This window comes from Cygnus atratus, chromosome 3 (genome assembly GCF_013377495.2).
Source record: "Cygnus atratus isolate AKBS03 ecotype Queensland, Australia chromosome 3, CAtr_DNAZoo_HiC_assembly, whole genome shotgun sequence".
NCBI lineage: Eukaryota > Metazoa > Chordata > Aves > Anseriformes > Anatidae > Cygnus > Cygnus atratus.
Window position 1 is genome coordinate 3770832 of NC_066364.1, and position 16656 is coordinate 3787487.

General features: G+C 57.7%; 1 protein-coding gene across 3 annotated transcripts; it reads right to left on the reverse strand.

Moving 5' to 3' along the window:
- Positions 1-1375: 1375 nt before the first annotated feature.
- Positions 1376-15588, reverse strand: PAQR8 (progestin and adipoQ receptor family member 8). 3 transcript variants are annotated; one of them, XM_050709893.1, is made up of 2 exons: positions 15477-15588; positions 1376-6405 (listed from the first exon to the last, which is right to left on the reverse strand). In XM_050709893.1, the coding sequence occupies exon 2, from the start codon at positions 6326-6328 to the stop codon at positions 5270-5272; it is 1059 nt and encodes a 352-aa protein (XP_050565850.1). In that variant the 5' UTR covers positions 6329-6405; positions 15477-15588; the 3' UTR covers positions 1376-5269. The 3 variants fall into 3 exon arrangements, with proteins under 3 accessions (XP_050565850.1, XP_050565849.1, XP_035419587.1); XM_050709892.1 differs by lacking the exon at positions 15477-15588 and adding an exon at positions 14975-15050; XM_035563694.1 differs by lacking the exon at positions 15477-15588 and adding an exon at positions 14341-14388.
- Positions 15589-16656: the final 1068 nt, after the last annotated feature.

Genomic DNA, 16656 nt, shown 5'->3' on the forward strand with positions numbered 1-16656 from the left:
GGATGTCAAAGGCTATAGGATGGGCTTCTGTAAGTGCAACAGAGACAAAAGGAAGACTAGGGAAAATGGGAGCCTGTTGCTGCATGAATGCTGCTGGTGGTGCAGGTCTGTTTGACACCTTTATTAATAGCCTGGATGATGGGGCACAGCGCACCCTCAGCAAGGCTGCAGATGACACACAGCTGGGGGGAGCGGTGGATATGCCGGAGGGCCGTGCTGGCATCCCGAGGGACCTGGGCAGGCAGGAGAGGGGGGCTGACACAAACCTGCAGCTCGACAAGGAGAAGCCCAAAGCCCTGCCCCTGGGGAGGAACAGGCCCAGCACCAGGACAGGCTGGGGGCACCCAGCTGGAAAGTGGCTCTGCAGAAACAGACCTGGGGGCCTGGGGGGCACTGAGGTGAACGCGAGACAACAGTAGGCCCTTGGGTAAAAAAAGGGCAGCTTTAGGCAAAGCATCGCCTGCAGGTTGAGGGAGGGGATCCTGCCCCTCTGCTCAGCCCTGGTGAGGCTGCACCTGGAGTGCTGGGACCAGTCCTGGGCCCCCCAGCACAGAGAGACCTGGGCCCAGCGGGCAGAGCCCAGCCCAGGGCCCCCAGGGTGCTGCCAGGCCCGGAGCCCCCGTGCTGTGAGGAGAGGCTGCGAGAGCTGGGGCTGCTGGGCCTGGAGCAGAGGAGGCTCCGGGGGAGCTCCCCCATGGCCGTCAGTACCCGCAGGGAGGTGCGGAGAGGCCGGAGCCATTTTCTTTTTATGTGGGTGCCAGAGGACATCTTCAAAAGCTGCCTGGACATGGTCCCGGGCACCCTGCTGTGGGTGGCCTTGTCTGAGCAAGGATTGAACCAGACGGCCTCCAGAGGTCCCCGCCAACCTCAACCAGTCAGCGATTCTGCAAGAGGATGTCCTTCTGGCCATCGATGGCTGCATCTCTTTGGCTTAATTTTAAGCACACACTTACATCGCTTGCTTGAACAGGCTCCTGTATTCACAGCTCGGCCACAGGAGCTGCACTGCTTTGGGCCAGGCCACCACGGCGCTTCAGATACTCGCCTCTGGCAGAAATCAAGGAAAACTGGGCACCCAAATACTCTTGTGGATGATGAAATTAATCCCTCTAATCAGTGTCAGGGCATAATTATCACAGAATTGCTACGAAACCTGGAAGGTGGTTTGAAATACACAGATAAAATTACACCCTGGTGTTAATTATTGTTATAATTATTGCCCACTCTTCCTGTAAGGCCAAAGTTTCTTCCTCGTGACTCACAACCTTCTGTACTTGTGCATTTGGGAATTTCACACCACACCAATCATTTTCCTTTCACAGTTTTCTTTTTTTTTTTCACTAAGGTTTTTAAATAATGATCAGTACAGTACAAAGCTTAAAATATTGTCAATGTTTTCACCAATACAAAGTCAGCAGATGGGAGGTGGGAAGGGGATGGTTAGTATCTAACACCCATATCCTTCCCTGTTTCCCAGGGGAAAAAAAAAAACGAAACAAAACAAAACAAAAAACTCTTTTGTACTTCTGTTTAGTAAAAAACAGTGCTTAAAAATAATCTCGTCAGTAAAAGCTGTAAATTGCAAGGCACATGAGGAACCCGTCCTTGCCCTGCTACACAAATCACTAGGCATAACTGCAAGTTTAAGGCAAGTTTAAGGCACCTTTCTCCATCCTCCTCTTCTGCCCCGTACACCAGGCAAAGCCAGCCCCCGGTAAAAGCAGCCATGGACCAGCAGAGAGCAGAAAACCCAGGAGGTGACAGCGTAAGGCACGTTGGGATGACTTCTCAATTGACCTGTACAGATCCAGGCTGCAAGATCTGCTAAAATACTATCTCAGGAGTGGAGATTCCTGGGGGTGAGGGTTAGGACTTGGGTCCCTTCGTGATCAACCTTTGACGGCCTCCTCTTCACCAAACCCCTGCCACCGGTTCGCCCTTCCCAGCCGCGCCTCCTTAGGAGCACCAGGATGGAGGAAGGCGTGCTCCAAGCAGCGAGCCCAAGGAGAAGACCCCGACAGGCCCTCAGATGGGCTGACCGTTCAGCACAGCAGCACTTTTACTCCCTCAAAACGCAGCCCTGCTCTCCCCTAGATCAATGGCACGGCTTTCAGGAGGGTCTGCAGCCACTTCCCGGCCCCGCTGAGGTGCTGCAGACTGCTCGGCGTGTGGAGCCTGCGCAGGTAGGTGACCAGGTGTGTAAGGCACACGGATGAAGTCCTGAAAGAGATACGCTCGTTGGAGGAAGAGGAGGAGGATGGAGACGGGGATGGAGGAAGCTCCAGTGGAGACAAGCGCCCTGTGACACCAAGGGTGCATCCTCACAGCAGCAGCGACCCGTGTGGTGGCTCCCTGCTAAATTAACCCGTCATAGTGACCAGGAGGTCAGCTCCAGGTCCGAGCGCAGGGCCCCACGGGGACAGGAGTGGCCTCAGCTGAGGGCTAACGTGGGAGGATGTAGAAACACCACCGCTGTCACACAACGGTTGCTCCACGAGGAGAAGTTTCACTTCTGCTGGACCAGGCAGGAGATGACATACGGCCAGAAATACCTCGGGAGAGTCATGGGGCACCTCCTACCCCGCTGTGAACTGGGTGGCGTTACAGTAGTCATCCTCCTTAGCCAGGGGCTGAACATCTCATCTGTTTTCAAAGCCTTAGAGAAGGAAATGCCTGTGTGATCCCTGTCTTTTGGTACCGGTATAACCAGGTAAGAGCAGAGCACGGCTGGCTGCTAGCGGTGCCCACTCCCTCTGTTTTAGCCCAAAAAGGAGCTGGGCACCACCATGGTTTTTTCCCCTTCCTGCACAGAAGCCAGAGACCCACACGTAATGCTGCAAAGACCACAGAGGGAGAAGTCCATCGGTGTGGCCGAACTCCCTGAGCAACCCGCTGCCGTTGCTGGAACTGGAAGCCTAGAGTGATGAGAAAGGGTGGACTAGAAGACCTCTTGAAGTCTCTCCTACGGTTTCTTCTCCTGTCATCAAAAATTTCTCCCCTCCTCCTTTGTATCCAGGCTGTCGAGGAGGCCAGATTTCCAGGTTTGTCCACAAAACGCAGGTTGCAGCAAAGCACCCGTTAATAGCTGAGCTTTCAGAGATGCTGTTGTCTGGCCCACCGTGCTCCTCCAGCAGCGTGGTGGTATTTCCTTCAAACTAATCTTGAAACAACTAGGAAGCTCTGTAGACAAAAAAGCCAAAGGCAAAGCCTTCCTGGATGTTAAACCAGGCATGCACACACATACATAAACACATCTCAATAGTAAAAAAAACAGATCAAGTGCAGAAATCAGTGCTTGTCATGATAAATCATATCCCCAACCCTAAACCCTGCCTGCTCAGTACCAGCAACCACAATTCGTTTGCCTGCCCTTGGATTCAGTGAGAGAGATCCCTGGCTGGAGTAGATCCCACGCCTCCCTGGCTTTCAGCAAAGATCTGTACCTCCTGGAGATGTCAGGGCATATGAGGCTTCAGGTCTTGCGTAGCGTACAGCTGGGAGGACCCAGAGCTTAGTGTGGAAAGTGAGCAGTGGGTCAGAGAGGAGGTGTCTGGTCTGAATGGAACAGGTCTCTGCGAGGGCTCTCAGCATCAGTCCTGTAAGTGCTACCGACTCCCGTGCAGATATGTGGCTCCATACCTGATATTCCCCTCCGCAAACCCAGAAGAGACTCATCTACTTGTGGACACCATAAACCAACCCTTCCTACACCTTGGACTGGAGTGAGCCATGGACATCGAGTATCCCTGACCACTGTCTTTGCTACCCCACACGAGAATCACCATGTTCCAAGGACAAACCCATCCCGGGATTACAAAGAACCTTAATTCTGTCAACCTGCTCCTGCCTTTTGCCACTCTACCTTCATCTAGTGCTGATAAAAACGTGCCCGATCCACAGCCCTATGGGTCAGAGAAGAGCAACCTTGAAGCTTCACGGTCAGCTTCGAGGCCCACCAAGGATTGCTTGGCATCCCGAAAAGAACCATTAAGAGGGGAACAAAGGCTTCACATCCACTTCACTTTCATCCCCTGTTGGCCACGACCATCCTAGGGCTGCTGGAGGCCCAGGGCCTGGAGCCTTTCCCCTGTCAGACCGATCACACCCAAGTTACTTCTACACCATGTGGGCAGCGTTGGAAGTCAGCCAGACTCGTGTGGCAGATGATACGGGGTCAGTCTACGCAGGAATTCACGAACATGTCACACACAGGCAGCCAAGATGGCAGGGGGTTGGGACCAGATGATCTTTAAGGTCCCTACCAGCTGCTCTGTGGCTCTAAAATGAGGCGCTGAGCATCGAATGCGTTTCCCCTCCCAGCGCCCGCACCCTGAACGCTGGTGGCCGCCGGGGAGCTCAGCCTCTACCACTGCTCCTGAGGAAGGCTGCGAAAACCAGCTCCACCCTGAGCCACGAGCAGCTCCTCAAAGGCAAGTAAGCTGTTAAAATGGAAGAGAGGAGCCTTCGAAGACTTGGGACAGCCTGACAGCTCCGCTGCAGATGGTGCAACCATGCAGATGGAGAAGATGGAGATGAGCTGACATCCCCACCTGGGCCGGGGGTGGCTGGACCCACACCAGTGCCTGGCAGACACGCAAGTTCAGACCCAGTTCATCCTAAAGAAGGTCAAGTCCAGGTCTAGATGCTTTGCTGATGCCACCTCAGCAACCTGGCACTGAGATACTTGAGAAGGAGGTCGTAGAGAGAACCTGGCTTAGCCCAGCTAGGAGAAGGATTGTTGCAGCCACTGTACCACACATACCCTTCGCAACCGAACCCTAGAAGTGTGGACCCCTCCCGAAACCTTGCTACTGCCTTTGATGCTAACAGGTCTCCTCAGAGACAGCAGAGACAGCAAAACCCAAAGAGGTCACCACGTGCACCTCTGGGCCTCATGGCGGGTTCTCCACCGCCTTGTGAGCCTGGGAGACCCCGCTATGGCTTCACAGCCCTCAGGCTGCCTTCCCTGACATTCAGCAAGATAACTCCCCTAGGTTTGCCAGAGTGAACAAGAAACCTCTGCCTATTCCAGCATCCTTGGTTAAGTGACTTGTTCTGGCTTAACCCTCCCCGTCCCCCCGCAGGGCAGAAGGCAGCCCCTGCTGTGAGAACGCATCCAGCACGAAGTATCCAGCCCTCCACCCAAGTCCAAGGTGCAGGTTAGTCACAGTGTGTTAGGCAAATAAGCCAGTTACGTCTCTAATACGCTATGCCCCTTTTCTTGGTTTGCACCACCCCGGTGGTGTCGTGCCCGTCGCCTCCACGACCCTCAGGAGTCCTTTTTCACCAGGCTGGCCTTGATCCTGCATCGCAGGACGTAAGCTGTGAGGGCGCTACAAGCCACCAGGCCGAAAAAAGAGACGCAGGAGAGATAGATGGAGAAAGGCCCGTGTCTCTTTAGGAAAATCTCCTGCCTGTTCTTGTAATCCAAGCAAATGGCCTCCAGCTGGGAGAGGGTGCAGATGGCCAGGAAGGTGTGGAAGATCTGGTGGGCATGGCCGACGATATCGCAGGAGCCAGGGAAGTACTTCTCGGGGACCGGGCAGGAGAAGAAATACGCACTGATAAGGAAAAACAGTATCTGGTAGGTGTGGTACCAAGCGGCGTCTTCCTCACAGCCCCCCAGGTGACACACGACCACCCGGTGAGCCACGGGGCTGATGTCCAAGACGAAGGCCAGCCCGGCTGGGATCACCTGGCACATCTTCCTCATGATGGGGTAGGGCCGTCGGTAGCGGTATTTGGCGTAGCAGCAGCCGGCGCAGGACAGCCAGCCGCAGAAAGCAGCAGCCGGGAGGAAGAAAAGCCAGAACTTGTCGTACCAGGCTTGGTCGGAGCTGTAGTAGAAATGGGCCAGGGCACTACCGTACTGGTAGATGCTGACTCCAACGTAGTCCACGAAGTAGAAGGTGTAGTGGGACAGCTCCGATTTGGACTGCAGCAGGTGGGCCAAGAGGCTGCAGGTCAGGTAGGTGACGGAGGAGAGGACAAAGATGAACAGAGGCAAGGACCACGCGTCCACGGGCAGCTGCTCAGCCTCCACGAACGTCTTGAACCTCAGCAGCACGGCCAGCGCCGCCAGGAGGTGAGTCCACACGTTGACCACCTCGTTGTGCTTCTGGAAGAGGCTGAGGAAGTAGTACCGCCAGTCCTGGCCGGTGGGACGGTACCCGGCGTGGATGTACGGCTCCCGAAAGAGCTGCGGCACCTCGGCCTCTTGGACGGTGCAGGGCATTTTGGGGAGGCCGTCCTCCAGCAGCCGGGGGAGGCGGCTGAGCTGCTGCCCGCTGAGGGACAGCGTGCTGAGGCGCTCCAGGATGGCCGTCATCTCGCGGCGTGAGGCCCCCGGCAGCCCGGCTCTGGGGGACGTCGTCCTCGTGCCCTGCGGGACGTCGTCTTCGTGCCCTGAGGGGAGAGGAGATGGAGGAAACGTTAACATCAGGAGCAAAGCGTGGGGGATTTATCCTCAGGGGGATAAACCACGGGGATGCGGAGATGTTGGCCCTGCCCTCAGAGGCAAGGGGCTTCTTCTGACTTGGCAGACCTAAATTCAGCGTGGAGGAGGATGGCACTGCCGTGTCCTGGCGGTTCAGCCTGTGGCAGATGGGCACTGCAATGCTACAAGCCTGCCCTCCTTCCTCTCCACCTTGGAGCATGTCTAGGAGTAGAGTAGGCAGTAGCTGCCAATAAGTGGGTGCGAGAAGCAGTTAGATGTCAAGAAAGCACCCGTGGAGGGGATTTGTCACCCCTCTCCCCCGAACAAACCACTCGGGGATGAAATCAGGGTGTAATGACTCCTCTACAGGATAACTTGCCCTTCTTCAACCGAGTAAACAGGGATTTGCAGCCAAATCGTGGAGGGTGCACACAAGCCTGGCTTCCCTGCTGCACAATTTACACATGGGGCAGAGGGAGAAGTCCACGGTCCCAAAGCCGCAGCCCTCATCCCTCCACGTGTAAGAGGCAGCAGGACTGGGAGGCGGTGGAGAAACAAGGGGCTGCCCCCAGAGCCGACTGCAGTTTGGGGACAGCATCCACAGGCAGGATCCCTAATGCCTGGAGATAACCTCACGGTGTTGAGTTCACTCCTAATACCCTCTGTTCCTCTTCCACCCGAGATGCTTCCCTTCCCTGCTGGCATTTACACAACGCTAAAAAAAATAAAGAACTCATCACCCATGACCACACTTTAACTGAACTGGATGCTGATGGAGCCCCACCAGGCTCTGTTCTCCTCCCCAGACACCACAGGCATGTTTGTAGGACCGGGGCCTGGCTCCTACGCTTACATACACCCTTACAGACCTGCAGTGCATGGAGCTGGCCCGAAATAAGTAAACGGCAGTGAGTATTTTGCCCGAGTGCGGGAAACGTCTTATTTTTCTTCCGTAGCATCCGCTGCAAGAGGCGAGGCAGAGGAAGAGAGAGCGGGTGCACGACGGGAGACCCAGAGCAGGCCGGCGACAGGCGACACGGAGGCCGGTGTCACCCACCAAGAGGAAGTGAAAGCAGAGAGACGGGACCCGTCAAACAGTCCCGGGGTGAGAGAGCACAAAGAGCAAAGTCAGAGCAGGCCACGCGCCGGGTCGCAAGTCCCACTTCCCCTCGCAACCCTCCGATAACACACGAACTGTTTTCACGTTACTTCCTCGTTCTAGCAGATGGGAGCTGCAACTGACAGCGACAGCGTTTTCCAGCCAATTCTCTCCTTCTGCTTTCCAGGCTTTCTCCGTTAGCACCTCTCAGGACTGTTCTTTTTTCCTTCTTTGCCACCGGGGAAGCTGGCTGCTGACTCGGGCGGAGCTGCCTTGGCTGCAGGAGGTGGGAGGGAAGGTGGTGCCCGCACGTGGTAGTTTACTTTCACAGTTGTGCAAGGCTGAAGGCAGGGCCCTCGCTGGGGTTTGATGCTGCACAGTCACAAGGACGTTAGTTCTCTCCTTCGCGTCTGCAGGCCTGGATCCGTGACGGGGCACACGCTTCGTTCAGCGGCTTGTGTATCCCCATGGGGTTACATGACAGCATTTGGGAAGGAAAATGTGGGCTCTGAAGCACTCCTGTGAGGGGATGGCGTCAAAACGGGACAACATTCCCTCTCTCCACTTCTAATGTAGGTATGTTCGCCTGAGGCAGTCTGTTCTGGCTCCTTATGCCTGAAGGAGAAAGAATTCATCCACCTTATTCTTGACTTCAGCTTCAGGATAAGGCAAAGTCCAGGCAGGACCATCCCTGGCTATGCAGCACTGTGGTATCCCCTCTCTGCTGCCCCGTGTCTCCTTCGGATGACGTGGCCAGAACTTGGCTTGAGGCTGAGCACGATGCGGTGGGAACTGCAGGGAGGTTTTATGGCTGTGCCTCTACTGAGACAACGCTTGGCTTCCTGGTCCGGCTGCCCCGTGGAAAGGTGTGAGCGTGGACCCTGCGGTGCTTTGGGTGTCCTAAGCTCCACCAGAGCTGGCGATGGGGCTCACGGTGACGAGGCACGAGGGAAAAGGGCTCCCCAAGCCCCCCAGCTTCGCTAGCGCTGACCCCAGGACACCAGGAACCAGAAAAACAGCTCAGATATTGCACAGATGAAACAAGTGAAGCGCAACGGAGCAGGGTCAGGACATTCACCTCCTGCAGAGGAGCAGCAACACGCTGCAAGCTGCTGCAAGGAGCAAGGGCAACCAGAAGACGGCGATGGAGGCTGGGCGCAGGGATGCGTGCCGACACGGGGGTCACGTCGTGTTTTCCACCACCGCGGCGTGCCTGCTTTGCATGCTGATGAGCACACGGGAGGGACGGCAGCGGCTGCACCAGGCACAGGCTGGCTCTGGCTCGTACAGAGCCAGGATTTTGCTCACGCCAGGATTTCGCCCCAGTCTCTCATCTCAGATACAGTGAGCATCGCCCTGGAGCAGAGCGAGGGAGAGGCTGGATGCTGCTCATCCCCCTGACACCGCAGGGATTCTTCCAGGCAGGCTCACGGAGCTGGAAAACGCCGGTTTTTAACAGGAGGAGGGAGGTGCAGAGATTTTCAAAATAGCAGCCCGAAATCCCACGAAAACACATCTGATACTCGAAGAGCGAGTAAAGCAGGAATCCGGCAGGCCGCTTATTTTAAACCAAGCTTGTGACACGAAGGAGCAAGCTGGCAGTTTCCAGCGATCATGTGATGCACAAAGCGACGAGCGTTTAACGTTAGAGAAGGGAGAAAGAAGGGGAATAATAATAACACAAATACAAAAAAAAAAAAAGGAAAAAAAAGAACCCCCAAGGTCGGGACTGGCTGTTTTGCTTTCACAGAGCCCCTATTCTTTCCCTTTGGCGGGGGCGTCGCGGCGGCTGAAAGCCACATTCATCGCCGGGGCGTCTCGTTGCGATTCCGTCCTCGCCCCCATCTCCGGGGGATTCAGTTCTTTTGGCTGCTCCCAATTAACAGCAACCAAGTATCGTTTGTTCGGGGCCGGAGCTGCCAGGAGGGAAGGAGGAGAGTGGACGGTGGCCAGGCTGTATCATCGCAGCCACAATAAGAACCGCGGCACAGAGGAGGAACGATCCCCTTCCAGTTTTTTCTCTCCCTTTCTTCTGAAGTAATTGGAAACCCGAGCTTTTCCCAGCTCTTTTGCTTTTTGGTCACAGGCTAATGGAAGGGTTTGAATGAGAAATTTTCCTGCGGGGTACAGCTGATTTTCCCACCAGCCTGGCCCCAGCGTTAACTCTCTGCAAGTGAGGCTGTAGCAGCGTGATAATATTTACTTGCGGAATAGCGTGCAGGCACCGGGCGTGTATCTCCTTCCAGAAAGGCAGCAATTCCTGGTAAACAAAGCAGGCGGGCCTGGGGATCCTAGCTGCGGGGAAGTCTTTAATAAATGCAACACATTTTAAAAGAAAAGTGGTTGTGGACGGCATGAAAATAACCGCAGGGATCTCGCAGCAGCCAGTTTGGAGAGCTGCACGTGATTAATTCCTGAATTCCTTTCTTCTGGGAGCCGAGCAGAGGCGCCTCAGAAGGACCACGGGTCATTTTGGACCCCGGGCTTTTCTTCTGACCACTTCCTACATGGGATCTGTCATTCCTACATGGGATCAAGTCTGGCATCGCAGCCTGTACAGCAGCAGGACGGCAGAAAGCAGCTCTGCTCGCCTCCCCAGGGCTGGCAGGGGGTCAGGGAGGGGCTGCAAACTGCACCCAGCCCAGGTCCAACCCCAAAGCCCTCCTGGTCCTCCCCGAGCACCCACATCTCCTCCAGCAACTTGGGGCATCTCCCCCTTGCTTGGGGATTGCTTCGGAAGACCAGTTTGGGACCAGGATGCCAGATCCTCAGTCCCACGCTGTCTGGTGTTTTGGAGAGGCTCCAGCAGGGAAAAGAAATGAAGAGGAGACCCTATAATGCCTCACAGCGGTAATTCCTGTGTCCTCCTGGCACTACCTGCTTCCTCCCTCGTTGGCACATAAACCTGCCCGTGCTAACCTTCCTCCTGATGCCATCCCCAGAGGGAGTTACTGGGATTTAGGTGGGTGTCACCACAGCCACACGCTGGGAGAGGTGACATCTGATGGTTTGTGCCAGGGAGAAGAAGAATTGACCGATGCTCCAGCTTCGGAGAGGTGGAAGTCCCTCGGGTGCTCGAGACTCCTGTCAGTTGCTCTTCCACCTCCCAGTCTATAAAATGAGGATACAAATCTCCACCTGCCTAATGAGAACGAGATATTGTGCTCTTAACACACTGCTCAAATGCACCAGGCAGTGCTGGGACTACATAACAGAACATGGCACGGAATATTTCATTTTCCTTGACATGCTTGTGTGCCCCGTTACACCTACATCAGCCCAACAGTTGAGTTACAAGCGCTCACCCAACACGGACTGCCCGGGTCTGGAAGGAAACAGCTGATGTAGAACCACAGCACCACCTAGGTTGGAAAAGACCTTTAAAATCATCAAGTTCTGTCAAGAATTACAGCACCACAGAATGGGAACCTGGTTCCAGCCCCCTGCCATGGGCACGACCCCTGCCCCCAGCCCAGGCTGCCCCCAGCCCCATCCAGCCTGGCCTTGGGCACTGCCAGGGATGGGGCACCCACAGCTCCTCGGGGCAGCCTGGGCCAGGGCCTCACCGCCCTCTGAGTGACAAATTTCTCCCTAATGTCTGATCTAAAGCTCTCCCCTCTGAGTTTAAAGCCGCCCCGCCTTGTCCTGTCCCTACCCCTGACACAGAGTCCCTCCCCAGCCCTCCTGCAGCCCCTCAGGCCCGGGCAGGCCGCTGGGAGGTCTCCCCGGAGCCTTCTCCTCCCCAGGCCCACCACCCCCAGCTCCCTCAGCCTGGCTCCAGAGCAGAGGGGCTCCAGCCTCTGCTCATCCTCGGGGCCTCCTCTGGGCCCGCTCCAGCAGCTCCACGTCCTCCTGGTGCCGGGCCCGGAGCTGAGCGCAGGGCTGCAGGGGGGGTCTCACAGAGCCCCACCACCAAGACCCTACACAACCTGACCTTCTGAGTCCCATCACTAAACCACGTCCCTTAGGGATGTGATTTACTGAAGACCTTGAAGGGAGAGCCTACAAATAACCTCAATTCTGCTACGGATCAAAGCAACCTTGTGAAAATTTTCAAATAACAAAACACAGCCCCGATTCTACCTTTCCATACACACTCGCAGCATGGAGCTGGAGCAGGCTTTGACCGAGCGTGTGTTAATCAGGAACTTAACGCCTGACGAGGCCAGGACACCAGCCCCAGGAGATGGCAGATCCCTGTGCTGCTGAAGCCGTGGTGGTGGCCGTTCCCCCGCGATTTGTGGCCAGGCAAGCGGCCGGGCCAGCCGCCAGCCGAGCCGCAAGTGCCTCTTGACATGAGCTCGGCGTTGCCTGCGCGTTGGGCTGTGTCCAGGGGATGAGAGCAGCGGCGCCGGCACCATGAGCTCGCAGGGAACAGAGCAAAACCACAGCTGCGGGCAAAAACCCGCGTCCCTGCAGCAAAGGCAACGGGGACACAGCATCCTGCCGCGGCTCTCGAGGTCCTGCGGTGTTTTGGGCACCCACGGTTAGGAAAGCAAAGACCTGGAGAGGCTGTGGGGCTGCGGACTGAACCCGGAGCCAGATATTGCGTGCCGGGCTCTGATTTTTGCAGCACCGAGTCTCTGCTTCGTTGATATTGATAATTATTGGATTGCATTGATTGTATTGATAATGCAGCTGATGCATGCGACGCGTGAATTAAAAAAAAATAGAAGGAAAAGAAACCCAACTCTGGCACTCAGCAGATGCAGAAGTGTTAATATTTGGTATTTAAAAGTGTTAATATTTGGTATTAATAACCAATTAACATCCGCAGACCCTGAGAAGTGCCTGCCCAGTGATGCTAGGTGCTTTCGGGTAGGTGTGTGATGCCGGGGTGCGGCGCGCGGCCGGGTGGAGCACCCAGCCCTACCGGCTTGGTGATCATCGGCAGGCAAACAAGACTGCTCCGGCAGGGGGATTGGACTAGATGATCTCTCAAGGTCCCTTCCAATCCCTAAAATTCTGCGATTTTGTGAAGACCAGGGCACATTCCCCATCAAGGACCTGGCCTGTCAGGTTGCCGAAGTGTTAGCACGCTCCCAGCATGGTTTTGGTCCAGCTTTGTGAATGGGATTGGGGTAAATCCGCCCTGTTTTGGGGCAAAGATGGGTTAGGTATGTGGCTGCGAGCTGTCCGCTGCCAGTGAGCACCAGATCCGTCCCTGCCTGCTGCATTCGGTCGTGCCGGGACCACTGATGGAGCGGGGTGAGTGACCTGCCCTGCTTCGGATGCCAACGCTGGAAGGAGATGAATGGTGCCACAGAAATGCCCGTTTCTCTCCCCACGGACTGAAAAGGGAGCTGGGGTTTGTTTCAGCTGCATCCTGCTTTCACATCCTGAATTTCCTCCTGTGATGTCCGTGGGATACGGGGCGCTTCCCTTCCATCGCTGCGCAGCTCCGTGCACACAGCATCTCTGGGGCCAGTTTGCCCGCGTATGGGGTCACCGCCCTGATCCCTAAAGCCCCAGGAGCCCAGGTAACAGCCCCAGCACCAGTGACGAGACAAACCTTTCAGTGGCAACCTCAACAAGCCACCAAATCCCTCCTCGCCCAGATCCATCTGCTGGTGGGACAACCCCACAACCACTCTGCCTGGAGGCAGAGAAACCCAAACCAAACCCACCGTGCGTTTTTGGGGATCCGGAGCATTGCCAGGATGTCCCAAAGCCTCCGGGCTGAGGCTGCCTGGCTTTGCTGCAAACACGCTGTCATCCACCAATGCCTGTTGCCCGCACACATTTTGAAGGCTGCGCGTTTTAGAGCTTCGGTCATGAGAAAAAAATGCATATAAATCATGCGGGCTGCCGGGGAGAGCCTGCAGCTCCGTGCCAGCCCCCTGGAGCTGCGAGCTCTCGTCCTTGTCCGTGTCCCCATCCTCCTGCTTGGCCGAGCGAGCCTCGGGACGAGCAGCGCTGCCCCTCGGGGTGGGGGTGGGGGGTACAAAGCCCCCAGCAATGGCAAGCAAGGATCAGAGGGCAGATTTCGCCCCGTAAATGCGGGATGCTGGGCGGCATCTGCATGCTAAAATCCCTGCTTCGTCCCAGGGGCTTACAGGGAAGAAATCAAAGCGCTGTGCCTGAAGGGCAGGGGACGTACGGCACGGCCACACACGCACAGCTCGCAGCCCCACAAACCGCAGCCTCCTGGGGCAATTTACTGCTTCGGGGACTTTCTTACAGCACCGCGATTAAATACCGGGCTGACCCTTGGAGCAGAGCATATAAAGTACATCGGCAGCTAAACATTAAGCCGGTGCGTGAGTCAGTGAAGGCGGATAAATAGCTGCGAGCACAAGCAGGTGAGGGGTCCTCAGCCGCTGCCCCGTTTTGTGCTCGGGGCTGCTCGCTCAGCCCGTGGCCACACATCTCCCCGCGCCAGAGGGACGCAGCCTCCCTCCAGGCACAGCTTGAGGGGAAATAAAGACAAGCAAAGCAGAAAGGAGGTTCCTGCGGGTGAACGATGCCTTCGCAGGAGGAAACGGTGTAGCTGCGTGTGGTTTGGCCTGGCCAGGCTGCGCCCTTCTAGGAACTGCTTGCGGTGCACGGTCCCCCCTCCGATTCGGGATGGGAGCGGGTGCTGCAGCGATTCACAGCTCAGCGTCCCCTCCCTGCCCTGGAAGGGAGCAAAAGGAGACCCAGCAGCCTGGTTTTCACTCCTGCAGAGCATCGCCTGCGCCCTTCACCCTTTTTCGTGACCTTTCCCTGATTTCACTCGTTTTCAACTACCGCTGCCGGGGCGGCGGCGCCCACATCCTCATCCTCACCCCCCCCCCCCCCCCGGGGCCAGCACTCCCCCCGCTACCTGCAGCCGTAGCACGGAGGGGAATTTCGCAGGATCAAGGGATTTGGGAATTACGGGGAATCGTTGGCCAGCTGCAGTCCCACAAAGCGGGGTCTCCAAAGGGGCAGGGGAAAGGGGTCTGCAAAAAACAAAGGCGAGATGCTCTCGGTGTTTTCCTCCGGGGGAAAAATCCAGGTGGGCAATAAAAAGAAGGTGACCGGTGAGGCCAGGAGAGCGTTGGGGAGTGTGAGGAGGGAACAAGCCCTTCGCTGGCCATTTTGGGGGCATTTCGGAGGAAACGGGTGGGTGGCAGCTTGGCGACGAACCAAAGCTGGGTGGCCCCGTGGGACTCGGTGTCCCGAAGCCCCAGCGTGCGAAACCCACCCGTGGCTCTCCACAGCCGCCGGCGGAGCGGCAGCACCAGCTCTCAGCACCCTTTCGGACCAGACAAACCCGGGGGACCCGGCGGCGAATCCCCCTGCCCTCAGCGGGTGACCCGCGGGGGGATGCTCAGCACCGCGCCCCAGCACCTCGGCGAGCCCGGACCGGGGCAAAACCCCGCTCCCCATCCCCGCCCCTGCGAGCCCCGGGCTGTCCCCGGGCTGTCCCCGAGGTGGCCCCGAGGTGGCCCCGCGGTGCCACCGCCCGCACTCACCGCGCCGCCACCGCCGGCTCCGCGTCCCCGGGGCCACCCCGGCCACCGCCGGGCCCCGAGCGCATGCGTCCGGCTCCGCCCCGGGGTGTCCCCAGCGGGCGGGGACAGCCAGGGGAGGAGGGGACACGGCATGGGGCGGGGGGACCGGGAGGGGTCCGGGGGGTCCCCGAGTGGGCACGGGGCAGGGGGAGCCGCCGGGGCTCCGGGCTGGGCCCGGGGCCTCTGGGCCTGGCCCTGGGCACCGCTGAGCAGAGCCCGGCTCCGGCCTCTCCGCACCTCCCTGCGGGTACTGACGGCCACGGGGGGGGGGGAGCGGTTGTTCTGCTGAGGAGATGGGGGAGAGGATGGCAGGGAGGCGGCCCCGGAATGGGGCTTCCCGGCTCTGGTAACAGCGCTCGGGGCTGGGCGGCTCTGCTCCATCGGCAGGGAGCTGTGGGCGTGCGGGTGGGGACATCTCCGGGGTGAAGGAGCGGGGCGGGTGACCTCCTTTCCTCCTCGTCACCTCGCTCAGTGATGTGCCTGGGATGCGATCAGCAGCTCCTGGCTTCTTTGGTGACATCTCGTGCTTGTTTTCTGCCCTTCTAAGTCATCTCCCACTGTAAAACCCCTACTGCTGCTTCCTTCCTCTCCGTCTGTTCTTTAAAGCCGCAGGGTGGGAGGTGGTGGTCACGGCACTGCTCTTTCTCTTTCACCCATTTTTACATCATTTCCCGCACAGAACCATACAATCACAGGACGGTTTGGGCTGACAGAAATCTTAAAGCTCCTCTGTTCCAGACCCCTGCCATGGGCACGACCCCTGCCCCCAGCCCAGGCTGCCCCCAGCCCCATCCAGCCTGGCCTTGGGCACTGCCAGGGATGGGGCACCCACAGCTCCTCGGGGCAGCCTGCGCCAGGGCCTCGCCGCCCCCTGAGTGACAAATTTCTCCCTAATGTCTGATCTAAAGCTCTCCCCTCTGAGTTTAAAGCCGCCCCCCCTTGTCCTGTCCCTACCCCTGACACAGAGTCCCTCCCCAGCCCTCCTGCAGCCCCTCAGGCCCGGGCAGGCCGCTGGGAGGTCTCCCCGGAGCCTTCTCCTCCCCAGGCCCACCACCCCCAGCTCCCTCAGCCTGGCTCCAGAGCAGAGGGGCTCCAGCCTCTGCTCATCCTTGGGGCCTCCTCTGGGCCCTCTCCAGCAGCTCCACGTCCTCCTGGTGCCGGGCCCGGAGCTGAGCGCAGGGCTGCAGGGGGGGTCTCACAAGAGCAGAGCAGAGGGGGAGAATCCCCTCCCTCATCAACCAGCACCCCCAGGTCCTTCTCCTCAGGGCTGCTCTCCATCCATTCTGCACCCAGCCCGTATTTGTGCTTGGGATTGCCCCAGCCCAGACGCAGGACCTTGCCCTTGGCCTTGTGGAACCTCATGAGGTTACACAGGCCCACCTCACAGGCCTGTCGAGGTCCCTCTGGATCACATCCCTTCCCTCCAGTGTGACGACCGCACCACACAGCTTGGTGTCATTGGCAAATATGCTGAGGGTGCACTCAATCCCACTGCCCGTGTCACTGAAAAAGACATTAAACAGTGTCGGTCCCAATACTGACCCCTGAGGAACACCACTCATCACTGATCTCCACCTGGACATTGAGCCATTGACCACAACTCTTTGAGCGCAACCATCCAGACAATGCCTTACCCACTGAGT